Source organism: Pholcus phalangioides, unplaced genomic scaffold (genome assembly GCF_987345545.1).
Source record: "Pholcus phalangioides strain wild (caught in Gottingen) unplaced genomic scaffold, Ppha-v1.0 ptg000009l_1, whole genome shotgun sequence".
Lineage (NCBI taxonomy): Eukaryota > Metazoa > Arthropoda > Arachnida > Araneae > Pholcidae > Pholcus > Pholcus phalangioides.
Window position 1 is genome coordinate 13,395,941 of NW_028301602.1, and position 25,121 is coordinate 13,421,061.

At 33.2% G+C, this 25,121-nt stretch overlaps 1 protein-coding gene across 2 annotated transcripts in view; it reads right to left on the bottom strand.

Annotated features, from left to right (window-relative positions):
* LOC149081781 (serine/threonine-protein kinase MRCK alpha-like) overlaps positions 1–25,121 on the bottom strand; it is a 194,994-nt gene that overhangs the window by 12,616 nt on the left and 157,257 nt on the right. For both annotated transcript variants that reach the window (XM_089235547.1, XM_089235546.1), the window contains exons 9-35: positions 23,423–23,505; positions 22,735–22,814; positions 22,066–22,190; positions 19,235–19,366; positions 18,683–18,840; positions 18,440–18,546; positions 18,121–18,256; positions 17,742–17,914; positions 17,440–17,581; positions 14,069–14,112; positions 13,858–13,963; positions 13,599–13,723; positions 11,143–11,248; positions 9,541–9,689; positions 8,903–9,012; positions 8,512–8,654; positions 8,154–8,219; positions 7,954–8,059; positions 7,782–7,853; positions 7,581–7,645; positions 7,151–7,290; positions 6,322–6,403; positions 4,992–5,135; positions 4,804–4,876; positions 3,627–3,689; positions 3,354–3,434; positions 1,667–1,830 (exon numbers count right to left, since the gene is read on the bottom strand). In XM_089235547.1, coding sequence (XP_089091673.1) covers positions 1,667–1,830; positions 3,354–3,434; positions 3,627–3,689; positions 4,804–4,876; positions 4,992–5,135; positions 6,322–6,403; positions 7,151–7,290; positions 7,581–7,645; positions 7,782–7,853; positions 7,954–8,059; positions 8,154–8,219; positions 8,512–8,654; positions 8,903–9,012; positions 9,541–9,689; positions 11,143–11,248; positions 13,599–13,723; positions 13,858–13,963; positions 14,069–14,112; positions 17,440–17,581; positions 17,742–17,914; positions 18,121–18,256; positions 18,440–18,546; positions 18,683–18,840; positions 19,235–19,366; positions 22,066–22,190; positions 22,735–22,814; positions 23,423–23,505 — 2,975 coding nt within the window. The remainder of the gene's footprint in view (positions 1–1,666; positions 1,831–3,353; positions 3,435–3,626; positions 3,690–4,803; positions 4,877–4,991; positions 5,136–6,321; positions 6,404–7,150; positions 7,291–7,580; positions 7,646–7,781; positions 7,854–7,953; positions 8,060–8,153; positions 8,220–8,511; positions 8,655–8,902; positions 9,013–9,540; positions 9,690–11,142; positions 11,249–13,598; positions 13,724–13,857; positions 13,964–14,068; positions 14,113–17,439; positions 17,582–17,741; positions 17,915–18,120; positions 18,257–18,439; positions 18,547–18,682; positions 18,841–19,234; positions 19,367–22,065; positions 22,191–22,734; positions 22,815–23,422; positions 23,506–25,121) is intronic.

Sequence of the window (25,121 nt, forward strand, 5' to 3'; positions counted from 1 at the left end):
AACGAGCCCCTGGTTTTCAGTCTAGTAAAGGTAGACTTATTATTTATTATGTTGTTTTGTGCAAATGCATATGGGTACATGATAAAGCCCACCATAATTTCAAATCTGCGAATCCGCGAGCATTGAAGGAAAAGGATAAGTCAAAGCTCCCAGTATTTTGGATGAACAATAAAAAGGATTGGATAACGAAAACACTTTTCCTGGATTGATTTAAATGGTGTTTCGTCCTGGAAATCAGAAGGCTTTTTGAGAATGAAGACATACCATTCAAAGTTCTTTTGATACTGTGTAATGCTCCTGGACACCCAGATGTCAATGAATGCTGATAGTTTGGAAGCCTTTTATCTGCCTCCTAATACAACAGCTATCATTCAGCTCCCTGATCAGGGGATAATATGTGCACTCAAGGCTTACTATATGCATCATTTGATGTAGATGATTGTGTACATAGCAGAAGAAGATGCAAATGTAGAAAATGTCTTGAAGGTATGAAAGAATACTATTGCTAATACCATTACTGTCATCACTGGAGCCGTGGCAGCTCTTAAAAGAGAAACGGTCAACTCAGATTAACTTCGGCCACAACGTGCACTCCAAGACACAACCATTTCTACAGAGCCAACTGAAGAGATTATAAAAGACATTGTCATGTTAATGAAACAGGTGGGTGGAGAAGGGAATCAATGATATGGATGTAGAAGTCCAACAGCTAATTAAAAGCAATTCAGAGGCTTGACCGAGGAGGAATTAATGCAGCTGACTGCTTCTGAAACTGAAGTGGTTCCAGATGAAAAAGATTGAGATAAAGAAGTGGAAGGCAAGAGTTCACCATGAGTAACAGAGCGAAAGGTCTTCGCAAGTTCAAATCTCAAATCAGGAATAGATTATTTTCATTACATAGATCCCTCTATGGTACGCTCTTCACATGTAGAAAAATTGGTAGAGAAAGCCTTGTCACCATACTTGATGACATGAAGAAGAAACTGCAAAACAGAAATCACAATGTTCTTTCAGAAAACATCGCCAACAATTGCTGTAACCTCTTTTAGATTCCCTTCTACCTCTGTGTCACCCTGATCTTCTCACGATCTTCAATAAATGAGATATACAAAAAAAGTATGGTTTTGGTTATTCATGGATTTCGCATTCACGGCCACTCCCAGAACGTAACCCCCACGAATATGGGGGCCGACTGTACTTACCCACTGCGAAATCCTCCAGTATGATAATGAATCATCACTACACAAACGCCTCAAACAATTCTTAATAAAATTCTGAGGTGCTGCTACGAATTCCAAACATTTTGTGCTACTCTTAGCCTGCAGTTTATTAAATACACAAATAAAATTTTAGGTGCCAATACCAATTTTTTTTCATCACCATGGTGACCTGGTGCCTGGAATTTGTCCAGCCTTACAATATATATAATACAGTCCAACAAAGTTGTTGGTTCTGACTTTTTTGAAGCAGCTAGGCTTCTTTTACATGTTAAATGAAAATTTTTGTTTGTATGTTTCATACTTATAGGTTGATTCTTCACCAGCAAGCCACAACATTTTTATTTAATATATTTTTGTTCATAAATTGTATTTTTTGCAATCTAGATGTGTATAAATGTTTAAAATTAAAAAAATTATAACAGGGTTGTTGCTTTGTTGTATCTCACCTGTTTCTTGAGGGCAACACAAACAACATAATTGGAGGAAGCACCCTGAGCAAAACAGGCAATATCAAAACTAAGGCAACCCTTGGTTTCAGTTACTTTGATCCAGTCAACATCTTGACCATCCAGAGACCCTACAGGAATTAACCTTAGATGCCTCTGCTTCCCTGGCAAAATAAAGAAAAAAAGAACCCATATTTTTAAAATGATTGAATTTCAAAAGAAAATTTCTTAGAGCAAAGGGTCATTGTCAGTACAAGTTCATTTTACTCTCACTGCTTTTTCAGGGATTGCCCCGGCTGATGACCATTCAGGAAAAAGTAGCACCTGACAAGCCAAAAGAATGAGATCATCAGAAAGTTAGTCCCTGTATATCTTTTTAATATTAAGGGCTGTTCAAATATTACATCAGCAAATTTTTAGCCATTTCTGAGCCCTTCCCTGGTCAGCAAAACTCTAAATCCCCCCCCCCCCATGACCCCTTCCCGACAATCAAAAATGTATTTTTTTAATGTAAAAAATATTTTTTTTAATTAAAATTTCAAAAGAAAATACCTTTATATGTTATTATAATCAATTTCTGTTCATTTCAATGCTATTTGAAGGCTAAGAACTGAAAATTTCTTTTTAAGAAATTCATTGCGATCCTTCCTCTAAGCCGTACATGGTATATAGTCCTCCTTCACGATTGGCATGTCCTTCTAAGATAAAATAGAATCGTTTGACGTGACATGATGTGCCGTAGCCAAATCTCATCTCATGGTAGGAGGACTATACCTATGGCCTGTAAACCAAATGTGATCCTGGGGGGCTACAAAGTGGCCTGTATGCACCTGAAACCTAATTCTGTAAATGAACTAAGCATCACATTCACAAATCACTTAAGTGACCCGCTACACAGTTCCAGGACACTTAAACAGTCTGTGACACATTTAGGGATCCCTTGAGTGATGTGTGGCTCAGTTTTAGTGAACTGGTGTGGACCTCAGTGTGGTTCTACATCACTGAAGTTACCTGCGGCTCATTCCCAGATAACTTAAGTGATCCACGACATAAGATCACTTGTACGATGCGTGACACATGTCTAGAGCACTTAAGCGGCCTGCGACACATTTTCAGATCACTTGGATCTGCGACACATTTAGAGATCACTAAAGTGGCTCTGTAGGGGACTTATCAATTGGGAGAATGTTAATTCAGGTGCTCACAAACTAACAAAAGATTTTTCTCTATTTTTGGCGCACCGAGTAAGATGGCATTAAGAATATTTCATATTTTTATACAGTGTGGTTGATGGCATAAGCATCATCCGAACCCCCCTCCCCCCTTGTCATCAAATGATCAGCAAATTGAAACCCCCATCAATGTTGACATAATGCTTGAATAACCCCTTATCTTTTCCCCATAAATTTTATAATTCAGTATTTAATAATGCAGCTTAGACACTTCCTAATGATGCCACCCACTAGCACTGAGAAACTTTGAGAAGAAAATTAACTCATCTAAATGACGACTCTTTTCCTGAGCAAACTCTTTTTAAATGCGACTTGTGGAAACCTTAGAAATAAATGAACTTGAACTGATACATATGCTAGAAATTCACTTTAAAAAATGTTTTTTTTTTGTATAATGCCACGCTGTTTCAAACTGCCCGGGCCTATTAAATATAAGTACTAATTCTCCCAAATACCTGATATAGCAATAAGCAATTGCTCATCTGGGATATACTGGATCAGTGAAATCTTTTTGGCATCACCTATTCTAGCTATCTCTGAAAGAAGGCAATAAATTTAATTAAAAATGAAAGTGATTAAAAAACATACATTGTTATTCATATATAATATAAACAAGTACAAATGAAATTATAATTCAATTTACCAAACCTCAATATAACTAGTAGTATTAAAGTCATTAATTTTGAATACGAGAATAACAAGAACAGAATCAAGCAATACAAATTTACCCTCTCTATCAAGGTCTACACAGTACAATCCTTCCTCAGATCCAAGTACCATTCGCTCCCGATCTGAAACAATAATGATGATAAATTATTAGGTGATAGCATGTACCTATGAAAATATAATAATACATAATCCAATATATTTTCGTATATGTAAATATAATGAACCTACAAAAGGTGGTTATAAATAAACTGTCACTACTCAGTTTTAATTATACTGACACTACTCCTCAGGAAAGTTTTCTGACAAGGACGAAGCGAGTTTGATACCCGGTTCGTCCTTGTCAGAAAACTTTCCTGACACAGGGGCACAGCAGAAACGGCGAGATGGCGACAGAAAAAATTGCTACCGCAAGGAGTCCCCCATCGAGGGGTTAGCGCACCAGTCTCTCGACGAGTATAAAAAACAAGCCTGTCGTTCGGAATCGGCAATAAATTATAGGTCCCGGTCTAATTAGCCCTCGCGTGCAGAAAATGATCGTGGTGCGACAAAAATGATCAAATGATACTCCCACCTAGCACTCGTAGTGGACGTATTTCATTGAAACTTTGTATATGCGTTATTCGGGCCAAGGTAAAAATACAACTGCTATTATAAAACTCCACTATTTTACCTGGTGGTAAACATTTGAACTATTTTTTTAATTGAATTTCTCTTTTTCCCTCATGGTCCATATAACCCTGGGCTCAGGGCTACAGACATGTCAGTCCTGGCCCCTTGTGGGAAGCCATGGATGTAATGATAATCTCTCAACAACAATATGTTTTCTTAGTACACAGAGAGTATCCTTATATTGAGATTTACTTATATGGTGACTCTACACTAACAACATCAGCTTTGTGATCGGTAAGTAATTTTTCTTCTTATACTTAATTTCATTCTAACAACAAATACAGTGAAACCTTGATATAACCATACTGCGTGGACAGAGGAAAAAATATTGGTGTAAAGGAATCATCATGAAATCAAGAGGCAGTAGTTTAACATTAGAGTATAGGCATTTCCAAACAACACTTGAAAAAATATTGATATAGAAGGATTTACTGTAATATCGAGTATCATTGTAGCAAGTTTCCACTGTACATCATAAACATCTTCAAAATTTCAAAGTATCATTATCATCATTTTATAATCAACACTATTGGACACGAATGGAAATAGTTTTTTTAAATCTCTCACCTATTATGGCAGCAGATAAGGCATTTTTTATTACACTAATGGTATTATCTAAAATTTCTTTGGCCTGGAAAACCTACACATAGAAGGTAAGAGGAAACATAATCACCACCATTGAAAAAACTACAACTATTATAAAGAAGAAACTGCACATACAAACTGAAATATACTGCACAATTTTATGTACTCACCGTTCGGGATGGAAGGCGATTGCGTTTAAAAATCCTGTGCAGTTCAGTTAGAGCATCTACCCATTTGTTCTTCTCACTTTCTCTGTCCACTAGCATCAATGTATGGTTTTTCAATCCTGGAGGATCCAACATGGATGTGGTTACCTTAAGGAAAAAAAACAGAAATTAATACATGATCTGAAACTTTTCTTTTAAACTCATTCAGTATAAAAAAGATAACAATTAAAAAAAAGAAGAAAACTTGTCTTTCATACAAATAAGTTGAAAATTGTATGCTATTTCAATTTTATGACTTTGTTTCCCTGAAATATGCAGTCAAACTTGGCTAATTCTAAGTCCAGTCACTGGAAAAAAGTTCAAATCACCTAATTAATCTATCTGGAACCCTTAAAATGACTACAAATTGAAACTTAATCATCAACATTCATAGAGGATAATAATTAACAATCATTTATCATTAGTTACAAAACTGTTTCCCAAACTTTAAAAATTTATAATTAATTGATCATGACTGCTACATTATTCCACTGTTCTGGAATCAGAATCACTACAGAATTTCTTGACTATGCTCAAAAATTTATTTACAGAAACAGTTTACCATCATCCGTTATGTTTTCCAAATTTTACATTCTCGATGCACTCCAGCTGAACAATGTTAAAATGGGCATTAAATTATCACAAAAAAAGAAAAAAGAGTAGAATGAAAACATAATTCTCAAATTTTTATTTGTCTTTAAAAAAAATTGTTGTTTAACAACTTGATCAAGGAAAAAGCAAAGTCTGGCTTCTTGTAAAATTTTTCCAAACAACAAAAATCATGATTTTTTCCCTCCAACTTTGAATTATCCAAAAAATTTGAATTAAACAAGAAGTTTTTAACATGAAATTAGACAGAGAACTCTCAAGGGGAGTTTGTGAAAGTTCAAATTATTCAAAATTCAAATTTACCAAATTCTAACATATTAAGATAATTATAATAAATGTTTTTTTTAGCATTTTTGGACTTTTTTTTCCTATAATTAAGGTACAACAAGTTTTATCGCACAGCACATGTCATAAAATTTCCATACAACAATAAATTTAATATAATTCTATATTGAGACACAAAACTCACACGATAAAACTCAAGAAACATGGTGAAGTTAGCATACTATCAAATGTAAGTGAAACGATGTAGTTATTTAAAATTAATTTATAATTTCCACAGTATTTTATGCTAAAAAAAATTCAACAGCTTTAGTCCTTCTTTCATTCTGTAGTTGAATGCCTTCATCATTTTATTGATTATCAAATATGTATTTGAAAAACGATACAGAAAATATTTCCTCACCCTGAAAATACATGGAATGTCTTTCCTATTTGCATGTATGACATCTGATTCGAGAACTGAATTAACTGAGAAGTCTTCATCTCTGAAATTCATTGAATCAGAAAAAAATCAGTTTTATATAAGAAGTAGATAAATTAAAACTCAAAATAAAACTGTGAATCATAAAAATTTCTGAACTGATACTTTTTTAAGCAATTTATAGTCATCTTCAAATTTAAGTATTTGAAAAAATTTGTTGAAACTTTTCACCAATTAAATTTATTCAAACCTAAAAATATGACACTTAAAGTTTATTATTAAGAAAGAAGGAGGAAAAAAAATACAATATATATAAATATATAAATACAGTATTCTACTCAAAGGATCGCAATGAGTCATAAAAATTGATAATTTGTTAATAATGGTAATTGATTGAATGAAAAACATCTCTAAAGCAACATTGGTTGCAAGAAAATTTATAGTCATCCACAAACTGAAGGACTTAAAAAAATTGGTTAAAACTTCTCACCAAAAATGTATATTATATTGACATATTAAACATACTCATATCAAATAAAAGATTTGCAGAAGAAAGTAAATTGTGATTTATTATTATTATTTTAGCAATAATGAATTTGTTGTAAGTGGGGATAAAAGTGCTTATTTTTTTTCCTGAGTTCATTTGTTAAAATTTTTTTTAACAAATAAGCTGTTTTTTGTGGTTATCATGACAATCTGAATGCATAAGGAAGCCAAGCAATAAAAAGCCATGAAGTTATCAAGATTGAGAGCTCTTCCTTAGTTTGATGTAAAATACTAATAAAACGACATACAATAGATTCATACAAACCTCATGTCTAGTACTTGGGATACACATACATATGGCTGAGCACCTTTATCTTGAGCTAAGTCATAAAGGAACAACTTGAAGTCACACACAACCACAAACTGTCTCATCCATCCTTTCTTGACACCTCCAGGTTTTGGGACCTATGTTCAAGACAAAAGAAAGATTGAGTTCATATCTGATTCAATCGCTGTACTTACTTAAATTTTATTCCAGATTTTTCCTCTACATAAAATTGGTCCTATTAATCTATCATTAGAATAGGCAACTACGTATATTAAGGAAAAAGTATTTAGTTTCCCCACTAAGGAAACAAAATGTGTGTTACATTCAGAAGAGTATCAAATCTATGAACAAATATGGTACCTAATTCATTAATATGAACGATATTTTAACATCGGTTGAAGAAACTTTCATGAAGAAATCAACTTACTTTTACATAACCTTCATAAGCTGTTCCTATGCCTCGCGTAGGGTCTATTCCAACAGGTCTTTTTGCTGCAAATAATAGAATATAAGTTATTATATAGCTGATCCAAATCACCGAAATATAGAATTATATTATTATAGATCATAGACTACATAATGAACTACAGAATATATAAAAAAATTCTTCTTTTTCAAAAACACTCACTTTGATCTGGTGGCACAGGACACATTAAAGGTACTTTGTCTTGGCATGTAACATGGCACGCAAAACCACAAACTGCAAAAAATAGCAAAAAAAACTCTAAAAGCTGTCTTGCAAAAATTTGCATTAAAAGATGCAAATCACAGATGATCCATATGTAATTATTGCTACATACCTTCACAAACAGCTCCTTGTCTGATCAGACCAACCATTAGTGAAGTACAATGATTGCACTTCAGTGGGGCTACGAATGTTCTCACTAAGAATTGATGTGCTTTAGGCTAGAAAAGAAATAAAAAGTATGAATTGCCTCAAAATTTTTTAGATTGAAAAATTAATGTTAAAGTTTGGTCAATGAGAAAGAATCATTATTACTTTTGGAGGTAAAGCAACAGGTGGCCTTGTATCAACAACTGGCGAAAGAGGAGCTGAAATCATTTCCTGTTAAATAAAGAATAAAAAAAGACACTTTAGCTTTGAATTATGCAAAAAGAGAAGAAATCTTGAGCTCTGTAAACAAAAACCAAAAAATTAACTCAATTTATTCCCATCAACCATATGTCATGACACAAATAAACAAAAAATATTTTTTTTCTCTCTCTCTGTTGTTCTCTGACGGCACTAATAAAAAGGATCTTACAAATGTATCTCCCATATGTAGTTTTGTATTAATGAGGTTTGGCTGCAAATGAAAATAATGAATTATTTTTAAAATTGCATAATTTTTACTTACTGCACTGTTGTCCGATACATTGGATTTACTGCTGCCAATGGATGGTGGCTGATTATCTTCCACATCAGCCTCATCACCAGCACCAGCTGAATCCCCACTCTCACTTTGAGCTATTCTCTGTGGCGTATCTTTTAGAAATTGGTCTAAATAATTCAGAGGTGATGAAATTTAGTGAATAATATAAACTATGGAAAAAAAATCTAGAACATACAATTTTTCTCTTGGAAAAACAATTTGAAGCCACAAAAAAAGGTGAAATTGTAATTTTTGATGATGCAATAAAATACTTTTTATATATATTTTAATTTTTTTTAATATTTTTTTCAACCTTATTTGTTGAAGAAGCGCAGAAAAAAAAGTCTGAGCAGCATCAATTATGAGTAATACTTACAGCTGTCTCCAGCAGTCTCTAATTTGTGCTGCAGTTCTTGTATTAAAAGCTCTTTCTTTGCAGTGTGGTTTTTGTAGGATTCTACTTTCTGCTGGGACTCTTTAAGCTCTCTGTCATAATGGGAAGGGAAAAAAACATTTAGTTTCCTTCAAATGGAAATGTGCAAAGTTTAAAAAAAAAATTGAATACAGTGATACCTCAGCTAACAAAGATAATTCGTTCCTGAATATTGCAGAGATATCACAGCACACACTGATGCAAGTATTCAGAAAAACCGCATTTGTGCATGTGGGTGAAACTCTTTATTCCAAAGTAGCTAAAGAAATTGTTTTCTCGTTAATTAGAGCGCTCAATAGTAAAAAAATTGCAAATTTATTTGAAATGCAATAATATTTACTACTAATAAAAACTACTCTAATGCATGTCTAATTTCAGGTGAGCCAAAGTTGTTTATTTTCCTTGGATATGAATTCCTCAAGTTGGGACCTAAAATTTGAGCCACTAACGTTCACTGTTTAATCAAACATCTTTAATCTTAGTCCTACAGTAGAGGATAATGACTGCTTTGCCAGTACTCTCTCAAGTTATAGTTAGACAATGAAATAATTAATATTAATTTTTTAAATAAAAGGACTCACTTTTGCACAGATACAAGCTCTGCTCTAACGTGACTCAATTCATCAGCTATTGCCTGCTTAGCTTGAATTTCGCTGTTAAGACTAGATTGCAGATTCAGAAGCTCCATCTTATCCAGTTTTTGAGACCTTCTATTCTTCCAATTCTTCTCCTGCAGAACACATTAAATTTAGTTAGAATTAAGCTGACATTGTGATTACATAGGAAACATATAAGAGGTAATAATATTTTGGATATAATGTGAGTATATTCTTTATCATTATCATCACCATGATATATTTTGACTGTTATTCTGTGAGTGTATGATCTCAATACAATCAATACAAATCTACAACTTTCTAACACCTTCACAAAATTTTGCATTTGTATTAAAACAAGAAACAATTTAAATGATAGGCTACTTTAAAAAATTTATTGAGATTTAGAAATGTCAAACTTTGCAAGGAAAAAAAACCAGTCAAGCAATTGTTCTTTTATTCATGACAAAACATTAGCAAGATCATCCTTCTTGCATATGGGGAAGAAAGCCATTTAAAAGACAGAACTTCTTTCCAAAAGGAGGAGCAATATGAAAGACTAGAAATGGGGGAGGGCGCGATTTTACAAGGTTTTTTCTGGGATGACGTCCCACCACCACATAATCTAGTCTATAAGTGAAAGGAAAGAAAGCTTTACACTATACCCAGTAAAAGCTCCTACTGTCTCACAATTCCTTGGAGTCTGTGACCATTGTTTTACAGGTCCCAACAGTGAGGCCATAAAGAAGCTGAAATAGGTATGTTAATATATGCTCAGTGCCAAGAACCTCTTGATAAAGGACATCATAGGACTGAAGGTCTGCTAACGAGGAGTGTCAGTTATGGAGGTTCCATTGTACTACTTTAAGCATTTGTTACTTCTCTTGAGCAATCACTCAAAGTCCACTGTCAGAATGCATTGATCCCCTTTTTTGTGACAATTCTGCACTTTGTCTTGGATGTACCAGACATTTTAACGCAAATCAGTTTTCACTGTAATAACATCAATCTTCGTAACCGAAATCTCTTCCATGTCCAACCATACCAAACCAACATGCAGAAAAATTCTCCTCTTTTTCACTTCCTCAGGAGTGGAAATTCTTATGTGCTTTCTTGACTGGTTTTTTTTTCCTCCTTGCATGTACATACAAATTTTTGTATTATATTTATTTCTGGAACTTTCTTATTTGCATAATTGTTTGCAACGTGCTGTTTATGTTTTTCTTTTTCACTCTACTGTAATTGGGCATATGCCTGTTGTGTGAGTTTATCAATAAATAAATAAACAAATATATAGTGGGTATTTTCACTAATTTGATTACAAAATTATAATTCCTTACATTTTTATTTTGACTTCTGTTACTTATATCCACAAAAATTTAGTGTTCTTCACCGATTTGAACAAAAACATAAACAAAAATATGAAAAATTATTGATATAATTTTTTTGATGCATCAGAATGTGATAAATTTAAAATGAAAGTGATACGACTTGAAACTGATAAGAAAACTACCATTATTATATTGAGATTATGTTATATTTTTATGCTGGTCTTTTAAATATTTACTTATTAGAAAAGCAACTTACAGCTGTTGAGGGAGTCAGTCCAGTGATTTTCATATTCTCCAGCTCTTCCGTCATTTTTGTTGCAAGTGCTTGCAAATAACTTCTTGCATCTTTCTCATCACTAACCCTGGATAAAAGAATGACAAAAATTACCTCAAACTAATAGATATATTTCACAATTGTTCTTTTTGTATTATTCCCTTTTAGAAGTTTAACTAAGCAACCTTATCTCACTTCCTGTCAAGACCCTCACTTGTTAAAAGAAATTTCAATTTTTCCTCTACAGAAAGTCACCATAATGGAATATTAATTTACATTCAGAGCATTTGGGAAAAAAGATAAAGTTGAATTCAAATGAGTGTTTTTCTACTCTATTTTTGTATTCAAGACAGGTTTTAGATATTTTTGAGTCTTTCTCCTTGCTGTTATTTTTAATTCTACACAAAGAAAGGCTAAAACAGTAATGAATGAAAAAAATATTTCTGACGTCCTGTTTGTAGTGTTACATGATAAAACCAAACTTTTAACAGCAGAGAAACAATATGCATTTTTCCCATACCGCTTATTTCGTAAGTATTACATAGGAAACAGCTAAAGTTTGATTTTTCTCTAATCTTGTCATTTTTTTATGTATCAAATATTACTTTGAGAACAACCAAGAGGTAAGTCTTCTTTTTTTCGTCTTTTAATTTTATTCATTTTCTACTGGGCATAAAAAATGTTTTCACCTACAGTATTTGTTCACTCAGAAAAATCATTATCTCATATCAATTCAAGTCTAATTCCACATCTGATGAGCATCATTTTTTTTTATCATCTCATTTCTTATCTGCAAAGGACAGTCAAGCAGTTATGTGATTTTTGATATACCTGTGATACAGGTATTTCCCAATGATACTAAAGGTGCATGTATACACATTTAAAGGAAAAAGTTTTCCTTCACTCATTACATCTGATATATATCACATCTTACATATTTCAAACACAGCATTCCCATGATTCAATGATTACATGAATTAAGTATTATTACTGTAAGCCCTAAGTATTATATATATATATATATTTATTTATTTATTTATTTATTTATCACCACATGAAGATGTGTATGAATTAAATACATGTATGAGTTTTTCTTTGAGTAAAAAAAAATCCGTATCATAATTATAAATAGGGGAGACCAGGGCTAGTTGGCATAAGGGGCAAGTTGACATACAGCTCCTCTTTTCTACTATAGTGAGCACTGAGTGCTTATATTGCCACTGTCGAACCACCTGAGGGTGTTGCATCATCCATTGTAGTTTCAGTGTGATGGTAGCCTCCATAGAGGAATGACAGCAAGTTTCCTGATTTCCTGACAGAAAAGTGGTTTTTTTTTCACTCAAAGACTCAAAGTTTTCTTTTAATTCTGGAAACCCATGAGTATGTTGAGAGGCTTTCAGCAGTTGTGATGGGTGGAGTGGTCAATAACATTGTGCATTCAAATGCTGAAAAGCTTTATGAAACTTTTGTGGAACAGTGGGGCAGCCCTCTTGTGTAACGAGTCATGTTGGGGCAAGTTGGCATAGAACATGTGTTATGTGCCAACTTACCAATTTGATGTAACCACAGCAAAATTGTGCGAAAATTGCAACTACAAGTTCAAGTGTAGTTGTCTATCTGTTTTTATAATCAATCTGTTTTTTGTTGGACGTGAAGCTGTGAATAGTGACTTCCTTGTTCATTTTGGTTTTTTGTGATTTTTCTTTTTACATTCGTTTTCTACTTTAAAATATTGAGTGCAGATATACTTTAAGTATGGAAATAATTTTTTCTGCATTTTTATGTTGAAATACTAGTTACTAGTTTATATTTTTTCCGCAGATTTTATCAACCTCATGCAGTTTGCTACCTCGGGGGTACTAAATTCTAACGCAATTGATATGTTTAAAAAGAAATAAGATAAACATGTTGGGGTAAATCGAGAAGCTATCCATACTTAGAATAAGACAACCATAAATAATTTTTATAGGCACTGTATAATATTTTATCAGGTATATATATTGTTTTTAGTTTTTATAATTGCATTTTTAATTGGGGTGCTGTATTTTTGAAATATATCACATCCATATTTGTTATTGGCATCTTTTTCTCAGCCACCTTATTGGGCATTTTGCCTGCTGTGGCCTTGTATTTGTATGCCTATTTACCCCAGAGATTGTGTTAACTTGCCCCACCTCTGGGATAAGTGGGCATAGTTTTGGAACAATTTTGTAAATAATTTTTGATGAAGGTAGCATATAATTTTAAGTAATATTTTTATCATCAATTTGTAGCCCAGGAGCACTGCTACCCATAACATTGGTCACATTTTCCGTAAGTACTATGAGAAAAAATAGATAAGTCAAAAAAAAAAACTATGCCAACTACCCCCCCCCCCCCGTCTTCCCTCCAAATTCGCTGTTGATTTTTTTTTTTTTTTTGAAAAATCATGATCATACCACTGAATCAGTTCTGACACTTGAGACTCCCACTGAGCAATGGAATCATTTTTCTCCTTAAAATTATTTACATCTTCATCTAGACGACGCCTGTCTTCTTGGTGCTTAGTGACAGCTGCTGTCAACTGTAACACAAACAAAAATGAATGAATGCAAGGGAAAATGTTTGTCAAAATCAGTTGAACAAAATACCAAACGTTGAGAATATTCAAGAAACTTTTCAATTTATGAGGATAAAAGAAATAAATACTATTATTACCCTATCAACTTCTAGCTCTAATTTTTTGTTTTCTTCTTGAAGTAAGTTCTTCTCTTTCTCATGAACCCTTTTGATTTCAGTTATAACTTCATTATTCTCCAAAGCACTGTAATCATGAAAGGAAAATGGTTTTAATACATAAAAAAATTATCTTAACTGTGAGATATTTTAGAGAGTGTTTATATAAAATTAATTTGGAAGCCATACCTACCTTTCAGACCTAGTCATTTCAATTTTTTCTTTCAGAGTAATGATCTTGAAAAACAAAAGAAAATAAATTGAATAAAAATGAACTTTGAGATAATCTCTTGATCAGAAAATATTTCAAATTATTCATACTTCCTAATTACTCATTTTTCATTTCCTGTCAATTAAAACTAGTGTTCATTCTTACTCATTTTCTGAATAATTCAATGACTAATTATTGTCATTAGATACAGGGTGAATCTACACTCTCTCATGGGACAAACTTATTTCTTTATATATTAACTTGCTTTAGACAAAGTTGTATAAACTCAACCAAGGAACCTACAATTACCTCAAACTTTAGTTGTGATTATGCATTTTTTTGACAAAAGTTATTTATTTCACAATGAACTCTAACAATGAACGGTCCCATAAGTTCAGAGTCATCCTGTGTATATTTCATAAAGGGAACTAATCAGGGTCGTCTAAACAATATTACAGAGGCCCCATACCTGGCTAAAAACAAAAGCCTATCAATACACATATCTATTTTCAAAAATCATAGCGCCATCATAGCGATGTCATCATCATGGGGGATCCCTCTAACATACCTGATATACCTAGAAAGTGTTGTGTGAGTCCACATCCAACCCTTTAAATTTTTTTTTAATTTCACTGACCCGCATTATAACTGCCACAGTGGAAATCACTAAACTCTGTGTAAACTCTCATTTTTTTCTCCATTATCTATACTGTGTGTGCAGGCATGTTGTTATACGCCCTGAATGGAAAGAAAAAAACACTCTCTCCTGTTGAAACTTTGAACAAAAACTAACTCCTCCTACTGTCAGTTGATCTGATAGATTGGGAGGGATGGTAAACATGCTATCAGGAGAAGAAAACTTCAAACAGCATCTGGGCCTTGCATTGACGAAATAAGAGTTTTAAGAAAGAGATATCTCAGAATTGCTGAAATAAAAGGAACCAAGTTTGATGATATACCTCGTCATTGCTGCTGTAAGGGTTAAAACAGCTCAGCAGCTAATAAGATCATTATTATAAATATAAAATATAATCTACATTTTACCATTGTTTGTGAATTGTGTATTTCACATACACTGTTATCTTAACTTGATATTAAAAAAATATATAAGTGAGGTACTTCCATAACTTGGTACATCAACATTAATTTCTCTGAATTATATTCAGCACTAGCTATAATACCCGGCACTGCCTGAGTTTTCTTCAATGAGGCTTTTTCGATCACGTGATATCTCCCTCTTTCTTTGAGGGACATACAAATAGTGTCCAAGTTAACCGATATGGCCCCTTCCTTGCAAATCATGAAAGAAACAAATCTAGATTTAAAGAAACATAGAAATGCATATACAGGGTGTTTCAAAAAGAATCATCCAATTAAAAAAAATCATAACTATTCAGCTTTTAATCCGTTTTGATCGAATAATGTATAGGTAGTAGAATAATATGGTAGAAAGAAAGAAATCTTGAGTTTCACGCAGTTGCGGACAGGTAGTGCTAATACTCTTCCTTCAGCCACCACTTCAATGTTTGTCAAGATTAGCTTTCCCACAGTTAGAAACAGATTCAGATGACTTCATTTTCCAGTAGGATAGGGCACAGCCACATTGAAGCTTGGACATTCGAGAATTTTTGAACAATTGCATTCCTAAATGATGGATCGCCATACGGGACCTGACGATTCAGTTAAACATCACTGACCTCACAGTGTGCGATTTCTTCTTGTAGGGGTTTATAAAAGATTATGTTTACGTGCCTCCCCTTCCAGCTACATCAGCCAAACTGAAGATATGCATAACAGCAGCAGTGAATGCAAACATGCTCACAAAAGTTTGGGAAAAATTTTACTACCGTATACCAGCGGTTCTCAACCTTTTTTGACTCACTGAGCCTTTTTCAGTACATAATTTTTTATATCGGAGCCCTGTTTGACACGAAGAGCCTTTTTTGTATATAATTTTTATGGTAGAACCCTGAATGCCTCTTTTTTACTTATCTATCAAATTTACTTATTTATTTTATTTTCCTTAAGTCACCGCGGGGCCCCGGGGAAGTGCACATGGAACCCCAAGGGCTCTGCAGAGCACCGTTTGAGAACCGCTGGTATAGAAAAATGTCATGTATCCCAAGGTGAACATACTGTGCACCTTTAATTTGGTTTGTATAAAAACTTTATGATTATTTTGATTCCTTTTATTTAGGCAATTCTGAGATATCTCTTTCTTAAAACTCTTACTTCGGCAATGCCAGGCCCAGATGCTGTTTCAAGTTTTCTTCTCCTGGTAATATGTTTTCCATGTAATATAAAATTAATCTTTAGTGTCTATATTCAATATTTTTCATAATATATGCATTCCAAATCGGGTGATTCTTTTTGAAACACCCTGTATTTTTCCCTTTTTTAAGGGGTGCTAGATATTAAGATCCCCCCCCCCCCATTTAACTTCAAGTTATATATCTGCCTGTTTCTGCTTCAAAAAATTCTTAATTAAAGCTGTGGAATTTCTTTGATGTACTTTAAGGACCCATAATTAATTTTAAAACATCCTAAACTGTATGAATTTATGCATTTGAATATCAAAAGACAATACAGAGACATTAATTTTCATGCTTGAGAAGATACAAATAAAAAGTTGAAATCAATGTTATTGCATGGATATCTGACTCAAAAGTAGGTCCGGATAATTACAACATGTTTAATCTCCTGGGTTTTGTATATATCTCTATGTGAACTCAATGTTACAAAAATCGAGAATTCAATACATTTTTTAAAATTATTGATGTAGCAGAAAACCCCCACTAAATTTCAGCATTTCTACAGTAAAATCGACAATTTTAACACGATTTTTTATAGGGATCATCCTTTGCCTGACCCTCAAAGTGATGCTGATGATTATTATGCGTTCTATTCAAAACGCCTCATTACTAGGAGGATTGAAAATTGGCAAACCATTATAAAGGCATGTACACATCTGAAACACATTGCTAGGGTACCACTGTAACTAAAATAAGCATTCCGAAAGTGATTGATGAGGCCCAGAAAACATTGTTACCCAACAGTTTTTGTCCATTTCGAGCATTTGCCCTGCTCTGACGAATTTTTAAAGTAGCTTATTGTTAAAGTTGAGTCCTATTTGGTATACATGCAAAATTTGGTGATGAGTGATCTAAAATTGTAGATTTGTATAGAGAACATACAAACACACAGAGAAAATCAATTTTATATATATAGATCAAGTGGAATGCTTGTGTATAAAAACTCATTCAGTTTTCTCAAATTTTGATGTACAGTTACAATGCTATTTGAAACAAGACATAGTCATTCAAGGATTTATCATAAATGAATATTATCCAAACCTCTCTCTCCATGGCCTCTATAGTCATGTCAGCTTCCTGAAGTTGTTCGTGCAAAGCTGAAATTTCTACATTGTGCCTGGCTTGTTGCTCTCCCAATGATTCATTCCTGTGCATTTGTAAGCTTTCAAGTTCCACTTTCAACCTGTATAGAATATTGAAGAATAAAGCACATGTAAAATGCTTTGGACCAATGTACGTATAAGTTTTCAGAAAGAAATGAGCAAAATCAAAGATATACTTCAATTTAAAAAATCTAAAACTTAAAATATTGACATCAAAATTACATTGATGTATGAATTTACCTGTTTACTTCTTGAAGAGCTTCTAAATGTACTGGGCTAGGTGTACGACCAATGGGCCTCTGCTTCAATGCTTCCATCTCATCTTCGAGGTGATGTGCATATTCTTCTGTTCGCTCTCGTAACCTGCGTTCCTTGGTGGCTTCACTATGTGCCTCTTCAATTCTGGATTCAAACTAATGAATCATGCATATAAGTTTATTTATTTCTATTAGCCATATTAATTGAATTTCAAGAACTTATGCAACTTATGATGCAGCATAAAATGACTGCAACACAGACAATGATTGAGAAATCTTTTTTTTTTTTTAGGAATACATTTTCATTTTTCATTTCTGAAGCTGAAATGTTCTTCTAATTTATATAAATATGGACAATTCACCTCTCTCCTGTACTTTTCAGCTTTACGTAAATCTTGCCGAAGAATATCTATCTTTTGCATCGCATTTTCAAGTTCTTCTTCTTTATCTCTCACTTGCCTGGATAGTTTCTGCTTGTGAGCTCTTAATTCAGACAACCTGTTACAAAAAACATATTAACAGATTCAATTTCAAAATGCCTCCTAAATTGGTAAAGTAAACTAATATTTTTCATCCCACCTTTCAAATTTGTTATACCCATCAGGTACTAAACATCCATAATTACTCACAAGTTCTAGTAATGTCTTGTATAACTCTGTTTAATATGATTTCCGTACTCACTTGTCACTGACTTCAGCATATTCTGCCATAGCCAATTTCCTCTGAGCTAAAGCATCCTTCAGTTCTTTTGATTGGAGCTTCAGTTTTTCATGAGCATCAATGAGATCCTAAAATGATGATAAAGATTCGTGAATTATCATTATGTTCATTGGCAATACAGTATTTATGCTTCAGATAATGAACCAATGTCACTCAATCTGCACTATTTCAAAATGATATAAAAATTTATACAGTAGTTTTTACCCTATGAAGCTCGTCTTTTTCTGTTTTGACAAAACGTAAAGTCTTTTCTAATTCTCTAAGTCGAAGGATTTTCTCATCCGACATTGCCTCTAGCTCTTGTTTACCATATAATATCTCACGGTGCTCTTTCTGCAGTTTTCTAACATCTGATTCCAATTCTATTTTTAAACAATAGAGGAGAAAAATGAAAGTGAATGGAGATTAAAAAGCATGGCTACATATTTGAAAGTCAATGAAGGCAATCATTTTAAAGATGTCATATCATGATTTTTGTTTACTTTGTAGAATTTCGATAAAACATAATTAATAATAACATACATGCTCATATATGCAGAAACTCCCGAATATTAGTGTTACCTCTGATCATTATTATTTATGAGAATTGACTAAGACTACCACTTTTTGATATTATACTGCTACTAATAATAATAATTCTGATGATGATAATAAAGTTTTACTGTAGTTTTATAATTTACAGCAATAACATTGAATTCTTTATTTAGTATAAAATTCAGTTCATAAATATTTCTAATCTAAACTTATGCTGATTACCTGATTTTTTCTTTCGCAGAATGTTCATCTCATCTTGAAGTTTTCTTCCTTCAGCTTCTGTTGAGCCCCTTCCTCGTATGTAATCATCTCCATCAACCATCATTCCTTGTTGCCGTAACAATTTTGTCATCTCTATAAGGTATATATGATACGAATTTATATTTCAGTTTTTTTACCCATTAGAATATTTTTCAGTGTATTTACCAGTATCTGATGTGAATTAAAATTCTACAAATTATTCATAACTTTCAAAATTTTGTGCAATTAAATAAACCGAAATTGATCGAAGTACACATAATTCATTTTTAAAACCTATATTTTTCTCAAAATACAGTTGGCCCCCTCTTAAATGGATATCAACGATTCCACCACATAAACATCTGATTGAGCAGGGTATTCAATTATGTGGGAGAAACAATTCAATTGCTGTTTCTATATATATTTTGTATTCTTAAAAACATCAAATTGTTCTTTTGCTGTCATCTATGTAACCATCTTTTTGAAGCAGAAAATTTTTTACAGTTTTCAAAATCTTTGGGAATTTTCTCTGCTTTTTTGTCTAATAATGGTGCTATTCATTAATGCATTTTTGGCTCTTTCAGCATGAGACCATTGCAATACTTACAATACTTGCTAATTAGTTGATACATGCAATACAAGTTTGGCTGACACATGCACCAATCCAAAGCCATGTGTCAGGGAGGAAAAATTAGTGAGAGCAAAGGGCAAACAGAATTTATATATTTTATTGGTAAAAACCATTATATTCCACATTTCTGGCTCTTGGGAGAAGCGATGATCACAACTCCTGCTTTCAGTTGACACTGGGTAGACACTGTTAAAATCATTAGATTTTCTCTTTTTTGTTTTCTGATCAAGCTTCTGTTATTCCGCCAATCTTCTTCAATTTCATCAGAATTTTTGTTAATGCTTGACATCTGAGATCAAGAAATTCTATATCCTTTGGCGATTTAAGTTTGAGTTTTTTTCATATATTTTTTATTGCCTCTAAAACTTTCGATTTTTTGCACAAACACATATTCTTAATTTTCATCATAATTTTTCTAATTTCAAGATGATGCACAAAGCCATACAATCCGTGTGGATTTCATGAGACTCTTACTTTCATAAAAGGGTTTAGCACCCTTTACGGGCTTAACACAGAACAAAAATAATTAAATATTAAGGTCAGTCCCCGTATTCACGGGGTGACTACAAATACGGGAAATCCATGTATAACCGTAACAATATGTGTTTTTTTGTATATCTCGTTTATTCTCCTCATTAGAAAGAGCAGGGTGATGCAGAGGTAGAAGGGAATGTAAAAGAGGGTGCAACGGTTGTTGGCGATGTTTTCTGAAAGATTATTGTGATTTCTGTTTGCTGTTTCTTCTTCTTCATATCATCAAGTATGATGGAGTATGTTGACAAGGCTTTCTCTTCCAATTTTTCTACATGTGAAGAATGTAAAATAGAGGGATCTATGTCATGAAAATAATCTATTGCTGATTTGAACTTGCGAAGCTCTTCCACTATGTTGTTATTTGTGGAGAACTTGCCTTCTACATCTTTATCTTAATCTTCTTCATCTGGTACCACTTCAGTTTCAGGACCAGTCTACTACATTAATTTCTCCTCGGTCAATTCAGTATCAAAAGAACTTTCAATGGCATGTATTCATTCTCAAAGTACCTCTTGACTTCCGGAATGAAACACTGTTTAAACCAATCCAGGAAAAGTGTTTCATAGTCAAAACCTTTTATTCTTCATCCAAAATACTGAGAGCTTTGACTTATCCTTCTCTTCAATGCTCATGGATTCGCAGATTTGAAAATGATGGTGGGGTTTATCATGTACCCATATGCATTTGAGCAAAGCAACATAGTAAGTATTTACTCTATTTGCCTTAAAACCTGGGGGATTGCTTTTCTTCTTGGACGATAAATGTTTTTTGCGGCATTCCTTCCAAAATAGTGCAGTTCATCATTTTCTGTACAAGAAACACATGGATCCCGTAGGCGCTGCAAAGTTTTGACTGCCATGAGTGCAGCTACTGCTACGGCTAAACAAATTTCAGATTCCTTTTTCTTGATATATTTCACAATAGATTTGTTGATTCCGTAATGGCAAACTATAGCAGGTACCGACTTACTTTCGCCAAGAATAGTTTTTGCCAATATATCCAATTTTTCTTGTCATTTTCACTTTTTTTGTCTTTTCAAAGCATTATCAGTAGTACTAGAAGAATGAGACATCTTAAACACGCACAACTCAAATTTTATAAACAAAACACGTGAATGACTATTGCTGAGTGTTATAAAAAAAATTCCAATGAAGGAAAAAAACCCGCGAATATGGAAACCACGAATATGAGGGGCGACTGTACTGATGATATCTGACACAACCGGTAGCCCCAAGTTTTTTTATAATTCCCAACTCATAACATATTTGCCATAATTTTCGAATGTTAAGTAACACCTGATAAAAATATTATGTATACAAAGTGGTTAATACATATTTACAGTTGTCGTATGAATTCAATTAAGTGGAGAGACGTTGTTGATATTGTTCTATTGAGCAAAGAACTTTTACATTGTCTCTATGGAAGAAATTTTGGCGACAGAGGATTTTATCCATTTAAGCAGGGTATTTGTATATCCATTATCAGATTAAGCGGGGCCGATGGTATTTGCTAAAAGATTTTTTTTTTTAAATGTTGTTCTAACTAAAGACTTCATAATGAGTATAATAGCTAAGATAGATATATGTTCTCAGATACCAAGAAGCTTATTAGGTTCAGTTGAGATCTATAAGGAAAAAAAAAGCAAAACCTTTAAGTTTCCGATGCAACTCCATCCTGTCGTGTTCAAGCTTCTGTATTCTCTGTTCATATGCATGCTTTTCAGATGGATGATGAAAGTCTTGGTTCCACGCTATACCAATCCCTGATAGCTTACTAAATCAGACATAAAAAAAAATATCATTATAAATTGCTGATCTCGCTGGGTTTCATTGAAAGGAAATTTTCACAAGTTTTTGCAATTCAATGATGTGTGATTATTTGAAACTGACATGCTCTGCTTAAAAATTTTTTTTGTAGGCCCAGAAATGTTGTATGTGTGGATGGGAAGAAAAAAAATCAGCATACTTATTTGTTCTCTCACATAAAGCATCAAATTTTCTTAACTGAGATTGATCATTTGGGGGTTCTGATAACGTGCTTCTGATCCTTTGCATATAAATGATATTACATAGCACTTACAACAAAACCCTCTCTGAAGGAGGGCCCTGAATTTTTACCCTGCACATTAGTTCACCTCTTTTGAAACACCACCTATCCTAAAGGCTGATGTTTAGAGAGCTGGATGGTGACCCCGTCTAAGAAACGTTATACTTACTGCATTTACAGATAACATAGAAATTCAATACGTCATGCTTACTGCATAAATAATTTTAAAAATTGTCATAATTAATGCAAGGCATTATTAGTTTATTCATACCTTCCTGATGTGAATGTGAAGCCAACGAATGGTAAATGAAGACCAGAGAACACAGAATTTGAGCTGGGAGGAACAGAATCCTATTTGAAGGTGAGAATTGAATTCAAAATAATATTGTGACATAAAAAAAAATTATTTCAATTAGTTTCTTTATGAGCATATTTACACCAACAATTAACATTTTTATTTTCTCTGTCATATTTGTATCATAAAGCAAAAGCGGGTTTGAAATTTCAATTGCAGAACAGTTTTGCTGAATTTATTTTTGCTTCTCAGTACAGAAAGTTGTCAAAAATATGACCTGTTAAAATTTTCACCATGTGATCAGAACATACAACTCAAGGAATAAAATGACCATCAGTAAATTAAGATTAAAGTTAAATAAGAAAAAAAGAAATGTTTTTTATTTGTACGAAGATTATTGAACTTGTCACTATTCTAATTTAGTGGAGTGAGAATACCAATAACTGTTAATGCCAATTCATCCTCTGGCATTGATATAGTGGTGCTTGATGTAAATGACAGGCATAAACTGAACATAAAGTTTAAAAAATATGTGAGTAAAATAATGCTATAAATTTGTTGTTAACAAATAACAGTGTTATATTGCGTTAAATTGAGCTTTATATATCTCAATATTTAATAACTCATATGATATAAAGTACTAAAATATTTTAGGTCAACTTACTGAGCCTTTCAAGTCTGTTTCATCAACGTCAAAGTTGGATGTATCACTTGGACTACTGACCTCAGGAATGAAGGGAGCTTCAGCTGGAGAGATGAGAAAACTTATTTTTAATCTTCAATACACATAATATTATACACAGGCATCATGCACACACACATATGAAAACTGTTTTGTACTGTAGCATACTGCTGCATACAGTATATAGCTTTCGCCATCCATGACTCCTTTGACTTAGTCATTGTTTATCTGCAGCTCCCTGGAATAGTATTGAAAAGACACTATTCACAGCACTGAGGCACATATCAATATCAACAACTGCCCATGAAGCCCCTAACTAAAAATAGCAATGTCCGTGGGAGCTGTGTTTACTATGCTATTTACTATGAGAAACACTGGTGTACAGCACAAGTCATGTGAGCCAAAAATTAAATTTTCAAATAATACAATTTAAACTGTTGCTTATCTTCCTGAAATTATAGTTTATCTATGATGCCAAAATATTTTTCCTATTTTCGCTCTGTATTTAATAAAAGTAAAGAATTAATATCCTCACACACACCCTATCATAAAGGTGACACACTCAGCGACCCTGTAGAATAAGCAAATGCACAAATGTTTTTGTATATACACTTACATAGTATGATAATAATTTTGTAACCTTGCATATTTGTATGAGCTCATAATGACATTTGTTTCCAATATGTATTGTAAATAGTAATGTTTATGTGCATCACCAATTATTATAAAAAGGGAAATTTGTATATTATGTAAATACCATATATTATATAAATACAGTATACTATGTAAATATTGTGAACCCCCAGCACTGTGAATGGAAGCTGTGTTTGATTATTCCCATTGCACTTCCATAGTATGATAATAATTTGAATATTTGTATGATTTCATGGTAATATTTGTTCCCAATATGTATTACCTTCATAGTAATGTTTATGTGCATTCCCAATAGTATAAAAAAGGGAAATTTTTGTAATGTAAATAATATATGTGAGTAATTCAAATGTGAATGTCCCGCAATGTCAATGAAGGCTCTGTTTGATTATTCCCATGGCAGTGGAGGCTCTGTGTGTTTTCCGTGTGTGTATATTGCATATTCCGTAAAAGGAAAGGGAAACAAAACTGCCTAGCACTGTGGACAGAGGCTTTGTTTCTTCGTTTCCCGTCACAGTGGAGGCGCTATATATATATTTTGTATATATTGTGTATTTAGACCATTCTCAAATCTTTGTCACTTCAACATGCCAACTTCTTCTTACTTGCCCAACAAGTCTTTCTTTTACACACTTCTTTTGGAACCCCAGGCTGTGGTCCTCGGCCCTTATGTGCCACTGGGCACGCGTGAAATTTTTCTCCCTAGCCATTGGGTTCAGGTATTCATTTTAGTCAAATGGCTTGTATGTTGCAGAGTTGATGGCTGTTTTCATGGGAAGAGCAACGCAAGTGATTCGATACTTGAAAGCATGGGGAAAGGGGAGCCACTGCTATTAATCTTTGCTAACTTTTTCCGACACAACTTGGCCTCTTCTGAGGTAATGTGCTTTGCATTAGTCTGGGGGTTGTGAGCGATTCTATCTATCTATCTGCATTTAATATCATTGTATGTCTGATGTGATTCATAGAAAAGTTTGAGACAAAGCCTTTCTATGATTAAAATGCAAAATCAGTTGAAACTACTTCAAAC